Source organism: Amblyraja radiata, chromosome 39, assembly GCF_010909765.2.
Source record: "Amblyraja radiata isolate CabotCenter1 chromosome 39, sAmbRad1.1.pri, whole genome shotgun sequence".
NCBI lineage: Eukaryota > Metazoa > Chordata > Chondrichthyes > Rajiformes > Rajidae > Amblyraja > Amblyraja radiata.
The window spans coordinates 16,138,872-16,149,969 of NC_045994.1; the positions used below are offsets into that span (position 1 = coordinate 16,138,872).

An 11,098-nucleotide genomic window follows, 5' to 3' on the forward strand; every position below is an offset into this window, starting at 1 on the left:
TTTATCTCACTCCCACTCTCACTCCCATGACATGTCTGAAGAATGGTCTCGACCAGAAACGTCACCCATTCCTTCCCTCCAGAGATGCTGCCGGTCCTATTTAGTTACTCCATCATTTTGTGTCTACCTTCGATTTAACCCAGCATCTGCAGTTCCTTCCGACACAATGATCTAGTCTACATTTACCTTGTTCCACATCCCCTTTGTCCTGTTTTCACACCTTACACTTCCTTATCTATGTATCTATCTCTCCCCTGACATCAGTCTGAAGAAGGGTCTCGACCCGAAACGTCACCCATTCCTTCTCTCCAGAGATGCTGCCTGTCCTGCTGAGTTACTCCGGCATTTCGTGTCTATTTTCGGTTAAAACACTCCTGTTCCCATTTAAAGAATGTGACATTACCATTAGTTCTGGAGAGACTGGAAAATTAAACTGAGGTTCTCTGAAACTATCTCTGACGGTTCACGGCCTGCGGTGTAATGGCAAGATAATAAATAAGTTTGCTTTGCCCCCGTCATAAAGTGCGTTTGTGCCCGTGAACTTGCCAGACATCTCCTTCGAACTTTCCCCCTCCCACCCTCGAGCCACGCCCTCTAGTCTTTGACATTCCCACCCATCTACTTTATCTACACCTCTCATGATTTTATAAACTTCTCTCGGGTCTCCCTTCAGTCTCCGACGTTCCTGAGAAAACCATCCAGGTCTGTCCGACCTCTCCCTGTAGCTAGAAACCTCCAATCCAGGTGGCGTTCTGGTAAACCTCCTCTGCACCCTCTCCAAAGCCTCCACACCCTTCCCTGATGGGACGAGCAGAACTGCGCGCAATACTCCGAATGCCGTTCGCTATTTCCTGGTGGATAACTTCTGAAGTTGAAGCCGGGATAAAAGATGCACAAGGCACAGAACGACGACATCACAGATTTATTTAATTCCATTTGAAATGATTCTGTTTCAGGGGCGATGGCCATGGGAGAGTACATGCAACATATAACACGCGGCGTGTATCACGCGACATGTAACACGCGACACGTAACATGCAACACGCACCAGCCCCAGGTCACAGACATCATTCCTTTGTCGCAAATTACCGACATTTCCAACCGCAAGTGCAAATCAAAGCGTGCAAGCGTAACGGGGTAGATGGGAGGGGGGGTGTACGGGCTGCGGAATGCCCAAGGAGGGGGCCATAGACGCTGTTCCCCCCCCACCCCAGCAGGGTTGGAAGGACCGCAGTCCAAGATTCAGTGGTTTCACCCTCGGGCCCAGAACCCATCCCCTTGTACCCCCTCCACCCCATCATCTCCCCCCCCCCCCATACCTCTTACCCCCCCCCCCCCCCCCAAATCACCCCCTTGTACCCATCCTAAAGAAATTTGAGGAAAGACATTCTTGCGATTGAGGGAGTGCAGCGTAGGTTCACCAGGTTAATTCCCGGGATGGTGGGACTGTCATATGCCGAGAGAATGGAGCAGCTGGGCTTGTATACTCTGGAGTTTAGAAGGATGGGAGAGGATCTTATTGAAACATATAAGATTATTAATGGATTGGGCACGCTAGAGGCAATAACATGTTCCCAATGTTGGGGGAGTCCAGAACCAGAGGCCACAGTTTAAGAATAAGGGGTAAGCCATTTAGAACGGAGACGAGGAAACACTTTTTCACCCAGAGAGTTGTGAGTCTGTGGAATTCAGAGTTGTGAGTCTGTGGAATTCTCTGCCTCAGAAGGCACTGGAGGCCATTCTCTGGATGCTTTCAAGAGAGAGTTAGATAGGGCTCTTAAAGATAGCGGAGTCAAGGGATATGGGGAGAAGGCAGGAACGGGGTACTGATTGTGGATGATCAGCCATGATCACATTGAATGGCGGTGCTGGGTCGAAGGGCCGAATGGCCTTCTTCTGCACCTATTGTCTATTGTCCCTCCCACCCCCCTACTATCACCCCCTTATACCCCTCATCCCATCACTGCTCCCCCTCCCCATCACCCTACCATAACCACCCACCCCCTCCCCCTTCAATCACCCATCACCCCCTCCCCCCAGTGTTCCGTGAGCGGGCAGATCAGACGCAGAGACCCTGGGTGTAGCAGGGATGTAGTGTGGGTCGGGGGAGCGAGGGGGCAGCGAGGGGGGTGGGTGTGTGGGGGCTATCGCCCGGCTCCAGCGAGACGCTGCGGGCTCCACAGAACATCCACCGATCCACTTCACATCTGCAAAGAACCAGAGGGACGGGTTAGATCCATTCTGGGGCGGGGGTAAAAATCGGCAACAGCCCCTCACCAGCGCGGACTGCACTACCTTCGAGACCCCACCAATATTCCAGTGTGTCTGTCGTACAGGCTGACAGCAGAACAATGAAACAATGACTTACAGCAGCTCCGATAAAGCACATTGGGTTAGTTTATTGTGGGCCGAATGGCCTGTTTCTGTGCTGTACTGTTGTGTGTTCGATGTTCCTCTTTCCCCCCTGAAATGTTTTGGCATTAGATGCATTTCTATCATATACCACCATAGAAACATAGAAACATAGAAATTAGGTGCAGGAGTAGGCCATTCGGCCCTTCGAGCCTGCACCGCCATTCAATATGATCATGGCTGATCATCCAACTCAGTATCCCGTACCTGCCTTCTCTCCATACCCTCTGATCCCCTTAGCCACAAGGGCCACATCTAACTCCCTCTTAAATATAGCCAATGAACTGGCCTCGACTACCCTCTGTGGCAGAGAGTTCCAGAGATTCACCACTCTCTGTGTGAAAAAAGTTCTTCTCATCTCGGTTTTAAAGGATTTCCCCCTTATCCTTAAGCTGTGACCCCTTGTCCTGGACTTCCCCAACATCGGGAGCAATCTTCCTGCATCTAGCCTGTCCAACCCCTTAAGAATTTTGTAAGAATCTTATGAATCAACTTTGAGATCACCGTAACTCATTCAATAAAATTATATCCTCCTCGTCTTTAGTTTAGTTTAGAGATACAGTGGAAACAGGCCCCCCGGCCCACACCGACCAGCGATCCCCGCACACTAACTCTACCCTACACACACTAGGGACAATTCACATTTTCACCAGGCCAATTAACCTGCAAACCTGCACGTCTTTGGAGCGGGGGAGGAAACCGAAGATCTGGGAGAAAACCCACGTAGGTCACGGGGAGAACGTTCAAACTCTTACTTATAATAAGAAAGGAAAAAAAATGTACTAAATTATAATCCCGATATTAGTGCAATCAATGGCAGTCCATGGCTCATCATTTAGTTCGTGGTGTTCAGGAGCCTTGTGGGGGCGGGCAGAAACAGATGTGATGGGGGGGGTTTAAAGATAAGGTGGGGGGAGGGAGAGAGGGGGAGGGGAGAGAGGCAAGGAGAGAAGCAGAGAGATGCAAGGAGAGAGGGAAGGGGAGAGAAAGCAGATGGAAGGGGGTAAAGAGAGAGGGGGTGAGAGAGTGGTGGAGGGAGAGGGAAGGAGAGAGGGAGAGAGGGGGAAGGAGAGAGAGAGTAGGAGATGGAGAGGGAGAGGGGGAAGGAGAGAGGTAGAGGGGGAAGGAGAGAGAGGGGGCAGCACAGAGGGGGAGATTGGAGACACCAACCTTCTGGTCCAGCTGCTGATAGTCGGTGGTCTTTGGCCGTCGAGAGGCCTTTGATCTCCGTCCCTCGACAACAACTGCAATAATCTGTAACAGAGAGGGGGGAGAGATAGATAACTGGGGATCCTCACCCTGCGCCCACCTCCCACGTTCCCTCTCCAGCCGCGACATGTACGCAGCCTCACGAAACACCTGCGGTGAACGTGACCCTTGCCCCCCGGCAACTTACTACCGCACGGCACACACATTGAATTTGTAAATCCCCCATCTCTTCCCTGTACCGCACCCGGGCGCACTCCAATTCCCCCCCGCCCATCCCATTCCCCCCTCCCTTTCCCCCATCCCCCCCCTCCCCTCCCCATTCTCTTTTCCCCCTTCCTTTAGAAGTTTGAAAACGCACACCTCCAGATTCAGGGACAGTTTCTTCCCAGCTGTTATCAGGCAACTGAACCATCCTATTAACACCCAGAGAGCGGTGCTGAACTACTAGCTACCTCTTTGGTGATCCTCGGACTATCGCAGAGTTTCTCCAGCGTTTTTGTCTATTTCAGACTCTCCTTGATCGGACTTTGCTGGCTTTACCTTGCGCTAAACGTTATTCCCTTAACATGTAAACAGCTCGATTGTAATCATGTATTGTGTTTCTAGCTGACTGGATAGCATGCAACAAAAGCTTTTCACTGTACCTCGGTACACGTGACAATAAACTAAACCTTGTCCATCACTCACTGAAGACAGACACAAAATGCTGGAGTAACTCAGCGGGACAGTCAGGCAGCATCTCCAGAGAGAAGGAACGGGTGACGTTTCGGGTCGAGACCCTTCTTCAGACTGAGAGTCAGGGGAGAGGAAGACCAGAGAGACGGAAGGGTAAAGGTATGAAAACGACAGATTAAAGGGCCTGTCCCACATGGTGATTTTTTTGGAGACTGCCGGCATAATTGACTGACGTATCAGGTCACCAAAAAATTTGTGGCTTGACGTCGTAATGACGGGCGCGCGGTATTTCCTCAAGTGTCGCAACATTTTTTTTGTTGCCGCTGGATTTTGAAATGTTCAAAACCTTTTAGCGACACTGATATGATGCCGGAGGCCGCCGAAAAAAATTGCCAAGTGGGCAGGCCCTTAACACAGATGATGATGAAGAAAAATGTTCATTGTTAGCTGAGGGGAAAGTGACACGGAGGCACATAATCAGTAAAATAAACCAGGACAGCGAAACTAGTCGGACAACTAGGGTGAGGTCACACATTCCTTCTCTCCAGAGACGCTTGGTTACTCCAGTACATTGTTACTATCTCTGGTTGTAGATCACCACCTGCAGTTCCCTAGAGAGAAGGATTGGGTGAGACTCTTCCTCAGACGTCGCCCATGCCTTCTCTCCAGAGATGCTGCCCGTCCTGCTGAGTTACTCCAGCACTTCGTGTCAATCTCCAGTGTAAAGGCCCTTCATTCGAACTCGGGGAATGTCGGTAGCGAACTCGTAGGAGCCCGTAGATGTTTCGTAGCGGCTCGTAATGCCAGCCGCAGGAACTCGAGGCATCAGGTAAGTCGGAACGATTTTTCAACATGTTGAAAAATGTCCACGAGTTAAAAAAAATAGCCCCGAGTACCTACGAATGGCTATTACCATATTTCTCCAAGTTCGAATCAAGGGGAAACCTATTTTAAAATATTTTTTAAATAGGTGCGAGTGTAGGCCATTCGGCCCTTCGAGACAGCATTGCCATTCAATGTGATCATGGCTGATCATCCAAAATCAGTACCCCGTTCCTGCTTTCTCCCCACATCCCTTGATTCCGTTAGCTATATCTAACTCTCTTTTGAAAACATCCAGTGAATTTGATGTGAACAGCAAAGATGATGTGAACACCAAAGACCCTCCACTGCCTTCTGTGGCAGAGAATTCCACAGATTCACAACTCTCTGGGTGAAATTTTTTTTCCTCATCTCAGTCTAAAATGGCCTCCCCCTTATTCTTAGTGTGTCCCCCCTGGTTCTGGACTCCCCCACCTGCAGCTCCCTGCTCCACTCACTCACTCACTCACCTTGCGCTTGTTGTGGTAGGCAACATAGATGACGGCCACGATGATGGCGGTGCTGACCAAGTAGGCGAAGAAGTGGCTGCTCTCCGCCACGTCCTCCGGCACCGTCTCCGGCCCGGCCTGTGCCCGCCCCGGCTTGACCACCTCTTCAACGGTCTCCCCTTCTTCCTCTGGCCCGCCCGGGCCTCCCTCTGGGATATCGTCGTTATCTGCCTCCGCCTCCTCGGTCGGTTCGGGGTCAGTGGTCTCCCCGCCCTCTGGACTGATGCCCGCCGTCCCTCCGGCCTTTGACCCTCCGGTCTCTGACCCTCCAGTCTTTGACCCTCCAGTCTCTGGCCCTCCGGCCTTTGACCCTCCGGTCTCTGACCCTCCAGTCTCTGACCCTCCGGTCTCTGACCCTCCGGCCTTTGACCCTCCGGTCTCTGACCCTCCGGTCTCTGGCCCTCCGGCCTTTGCCCCTCCGGTCTCTGACCCTCCGGCCTCTGACCCTCCGGCCTTTGACCCTCCGGTCTCTGACCCTCCGGCCTTTGACCCTCCGGTCTCTGACCCTCCGGTCTTTGGCCCTCCGGTCTCTGACCCTCCGGCCTTTGACCCTCCGATATCTGGCCCTCCGACCACTAGCTTGGCCGCTGCCGACCCACCGCCACCGGTCACATTGCTCTCTACGCCGGGCTTCAGCGGTGTCGGCTTCCCGGGAACGATCCCCTTCTCCTCCGGTTTTTCATTTTTAACCCCGGAGAATGAAACGCCTGTGGGGGAGAGAGAGAGAGAGGGTGAGAACTGAAACTAATGCCTTCTGAAGAAGTGTCTCGACCTGAAACGTCGCCTATTTCTCCAGCATTTTTGTCTACCTTTAGGAAGGAGGTGAGGAGGAATTTCTTTAGTCGTCGGGGGTGGTGAATCTGCTGAATTAATTGCCACAGATGGCTGTGGAGGCCAAGTCAGTGAATATTTTTATATGTTTAAGGCAGAGATAGATAGATTCTTGATCAGTACGGGCGTCAGAGGTTATGGGGAGAAGGCAGGAGAATGGGGTTAGGAGGGAGAGATAGATCAGACATGATTGAATGATGGAGGAGGCGTGATGGGCCGAATGGCCTCATTCTGCTCCTATCACCGATGAAGATGACCTTATGAAACAACGGTGCACGGTCACCGAGAGACCCAGTAGGCGAGGCGCTCCCTCCCCCGGACCGCGGCGCTCCCTCCCCCGGACCGCGGCGCTCCCTCCCCGGACTGCGGCGCTCCCTCCAGCAGGTGGGGCGCTTCCTCCCCCGGCGCGGCGCTCCCTCCCCGGACCGCGGCGCTCCCTCTACCGGCGAGGCGCTCCCTCACCCACCCAGCAACAGTAGGTGGGGCGCTCCCTCCCCCGGGCCGCGGCGCTCCCTCTACCGGCGAGGCGCTCCCTCACCCACCCAGCAACAGCAGGTGGGGCGCTCCCTCCCCGGGCCGCGGCGCTCCCTCACCCACCCAGCAACAGTAGGTGGGGTGCCCCCTCCCCGGGCCGCGGCGCCCCCTCCCCGGGCCGCGGCGCTCCCTCCCCCGGACCGCGGCGCTCCCTCCAGCAGGTGGGGCGCTTCCTCCCCCGGCGCGGCGCTCCCTCCCCCGGGCCGCGGCGCTCCCTCACCCACCCAGCAACAGTAGGTGGGGCGCTCCCTCCCCGGGCCGCGGCGCTCCCTCACCCACCCAGCAACAGTAGGTGGGGCGCTCCCTCCCCGGGCCGCGGCGCTCCCTCACCCACCCAGCAACAACAGCGGGACGAGCAGGAGCCTCATCGCGTCCTCGGAGCCAGGCGAGTGACGCGGCCCCGTTCGCGGCTCCCCGCAAACCCCGGCACCGGAGCTGGAGTGGTCCACGGGCGGGGACTCGGGTCTCGGGTCTCAGGCCGCTGCCTCCGCTGCTGATAGGGATCCCGATCCGGACTCGGAGTGTGATCCGGACTCCGCGTTTTCCCACCGCCCCGAGTACGTGCCCGTTGGATACATATAGGATCTTTGATACATATGGAGAGGATCAGGTGACCGGAAGAAGCCAACAGATTGCAACATGTGGCAGAAACACACGGCGGGTCGGGCAGCCTCTGTGGGAGGGAGAGAGACAGGGATGGCATCGGATTGTGTCCTGTCCATGATTGATACGTTATTGTGTAGGAAGGAACTGCAGATGCTGGTTTACACCGAAGATAGACACAAAATGCTGGAGTAACTCAGCGGGACAGGCAGCATCTCTGGAGAGGATTCAAGATTCAAGAGAGTTTATTGTCATGTATCTCAGATAGGACAATGAAATTCCTGAAGGGTGATGTTTGGCGTCAGACTGAAGAAGGGTCTCGACCCGAAACGTCACCCATTCCTTCGCTCCAGGGATGCTGCCCGTCCCATTTATACTTTATTGCAAAGAGTCGTCATATATAGAGTGCCGACAAAGCTACAAAAGTATTCAATATAGTCCTGATGGTTCCTACATAGAAAATAGGTGCAGGAGGAGGCCATTCGGCCCTTCGAGCCAGCACTGCCATTCATTGTGATTATGGCTGATCGTCCCCAATCAATAACCCGTTCTCCCCACATCCCTTGATTCCACTAGCCCCGATAGCTCTATCTTCCTCTTTCTTCTCCCCCCCACCCCTCATCCCCTTGCCGTCCCTCCTAATTCTCAGCCCCCCTCACTACGAGTCCCATTTTGTTCTGACCACCGGCACTCACGTGGGTGTCGGCTCTCCGACAGTCCCCCCTCCCTCTCCACTATTCTTCACTCCTCCTCCTCACTCCCCTCCGTCCCCCCACCGACCCCCCTCACTCACCACCGACCCCCCCCCCCTCCCTCTCCACCGTTCCTCCTTGCTTGGCCGCTGAGACTGTCCTTGACCCTCGTGCAAAAACAGAAACAAGGCCGCAAGATCCTAACGCAATCAAGGCAGTTTTTAGTTCAGAATTTAGAGGACAACTACAGATCCATTGCAGGAAGCATTTTGTCAGGAAGCATCACAGCACGGTTTGGAAACAGCTCCATCCAAGACCACAATAAATTGCAGAGAATTGTGTGCGCAGCCCAGGCCATCACACAAACCAACCTCCCTTCCATTGGCTCCATTTATACCTTACGCTACCTCGGCAAGGCCAGCAGCATCATCTTCTCCTTCTTCTTGCGTATGGCGTGCACAGCCTAAAGTTGTAGGACAACTTGTTCTATTTGATTGTGCACCACCCCACAGCATAATCAAGGACCAATCTCACCCCGACCACTCCATCTTCTCCCCTCTCCCATCGGGCAAAAGGTACAGGTGTGTAAACGCACACCTCCAGATTCATGATAGTTTCTTCCCAGCTGTTATCAGGCAACTGAACCATCCTACCAACAACTAGAGGGCGGTCCTGAGCTATTATCTGCCTCATTGGAGACCCTTGCACTATCTTTGATTGGACTTTACTTCCCTTTATCTTCCACTAAACATTATTCACGATTTTCCCTTCATCATGTATTTGTACACTGTGAATGCCTCACTTATAATCATGTATTGTCTTTCCGCTGACTGGTTGGCACGCAACAAAAACTTTTCACTGTTCCTCAGTACATGTGACAATAAACAAATAAACTGAATGGATATGTGGTGTATCGAGTTGAGAACCCTTCTTCAGTTTGCATATCGGGCCAATAGATCTGTGGATAGAAACATAGAAAATAGCTGCAGTAGGCCATTCGGCCCTTCAAGCCTGCACCGCCATTCGATATGATCATGGCTGATCATCCAACTCAGTATCCCATCCCTGCCTTCTCTCCATACCACCTGATCCCTTTAGCCACAAGGGCCACATCTAACTCCCTCTTAAATATAGCCAATGAACTGGCCTCAACCACCTTCTGTGGCAGAGAATTCCACAGGCTCACCACTCTCTGTGTAAAAAATGATTTTCTCATCTCGGTCCTAAAAGACTTCCCTCTTATCCTTAAACTGTGACCCCTAGTTCTGGAATTCCCCAACATCGGGAATAATCTTCCTGCATCTAGCCTGTCCCAACCCCTTAAGAATTTTGTAAGTTTCTATAAGATCCCCCCTCAATCTTCTAAATTCTAGCGTGTACAAGCCGAGTCTATCCGGTCTTTCTTCATATGAAAGACCTGCCATCCCAGGAATCAGTCTGGTGAACCTTCTCTGTACTCCCTCTATGGCAAGAATGTCTTTCCTCAGATTAGGATACCAAAACTGTACGCAATACTCTAGGTGTGGTCTCACCAAGACCCTGTACAACTGCAGTAGAACCTCCCTGCTCTTATACTCAAACCCTTTTGCTATGAATGCTAACATACCATTTGCTTTCTTCACTGCCTGCTGCACCTGCATTCCTACTTTCAATGTGTTCAAGAAAGAACTGCAGATGCTGGAAGATCGAAGGTACACAAAATTGCTGGAGAAACTCAGCGGGTGCAGCAGCATCTATGGAGCGAAGGAAATAGGCGACGTTTCGGGCCGAAAAGGAAATAGGTTTCGGCCCGAAACGTCGCCTATTTCCTTCGCTCCATAGATGCTGCTGCACCCGCTGAGTTTCTCCAGCAATTTTGTGTACCTTCCTACTTTCAATGACTGGTGTACCATGACACCCAGGTCTCGTTGCATCTCCCCTTTTCCTAATCGGCCACCATTCAGACAATAGTCTACTTTCCTGTTTTTGCTGCCAAAGTGGATAACCTCACATTTATCCACATTATACTGCATCTGCCATGCATTTTCCCACTCACCCAACCTATCCAAGTCACCTTGCAGCCTCCTAGCATCCTCCTCACAACTAACACTGCCCCCAGCTTCATGTCATCCGCAAACTTGGAGATGTTGCATTCAATTCCCTCGTCCAGATCATTAATGATGCAGTCAACTTCACTTCATCCTACAGCACCTAGACCGCCAGGGGGCCTATGCGAGGATGCTGTTTGGTGATTTTAGCTTTGCATTCAACACAATTGTGCCAGAGCTACTATACTCCAAACCTTCCGAGCTGACTGTGCCTGAACCCCTCTGTCGGTGGATCACCAGCTTCCTGACAGGCAGGAAGCAGCATGTGAGGCTGGGAAAGCCGCAGACCAAAGATCCTATAGCGAGCAAGGTAGACCACTCGACGAAAAATACGTAGTACGGTCATGGGCAGATTCATGAGTAATTTTCGGCCCCATTTCCGTAACCGGCTTCCGTCTCCGCACCAAAGATCCCGTAGCGGAGCAAAGATACTAGTGCGGAGACGGAAGTCGGTTACGGAAACATCCTCGTAAAATAAAACTTATTTGGGAAAAATCTTCTCCTAATTTTCAGAATTATAATTTATTACATAAACTGTTCCCCCGCAACGTCGATTACACTGCGAGTCGGGTCGGGTCGGGTTACTGAAATGGATGAAAAAAAGGCCCACATTCTGCTCCGTTGCGTACTACACATCAGCCCATTGCATTTAGAAGGAGTGGTCTATCTTGCTTGCTATAGGATG

The 11,098-nt window shown here is 52.5% G+C and overlaps 1 protein-coding gene across 5 annotated transcripts; it reads right to left on the reverse strand.

Annotated features, from left to right (window-relative positions):
- Window positions 1-2,006: 2,006 nt before the first annotated feature.
- Window positions 2,007-7,515, reverse strand: LOC116967227 (trans-Golgi network integral membrane protein 1-like). Of its 5 annotated transcripts, none has more exons than XM_033013678.1 (5): window positions 7,366-7,515; window positions 6,240-6,373; window positions 5,628-6,209; window positions 3,583-3,666; window positions 2,007-2,207 (listed from the first exon to the last, which is right to left on the reverse strand). In XM_033013678.1, exons 1-5 carry the CDS (start codon window positions 7,397-7,399, stop codon window positions 2,202-2,204), a joined length of 840 nt encoding a protein of 279 aa, XP_032869569.1. In that variant the 5' UTR covers window positions 7,400-7,515; the 3' UTR covers window positions 2,007-2,201. The 5 variants fall into 5 exon arrangements, with proteins under 5 accessions (XP_032869569.1, XP_032869572.1, XP_032869571.1 ...); XM_033013681.1 differs by having other exon boundaries at window positions 5,628-5,889; window positions 6,058-6,373; XM_033013680.1 differs by having other exon boundaries at window positions 5,628-5,889; window positions 6,013-6,373.
- Window positions 7,516-11,098: the final 3,583 nt, after the last annotated feature.

Coding starts and splice junctions, on each gene's coding strand:
- LOC116967227 (XM_033013676.1), bottom strand. CDS start 7,399: ATGAGGCTCCTGCTCGTCCCGCTGTTGTTGCTGG. Junction 6,374..7,365: donor CGTCCCGCTGTTGTTGCTGG/GTGGGTGAGGGA, acceptor TCTCCCCCACAG/GCGTTTCATTCTCCGGGGTT. Junction 3,667..5,627: donor CCTACCACAACAAGCGCAAG/GTGAGTGAGTGA, acceptor TCTCTGTTACAG/ATTATTGCAGTTGTTGTCGA.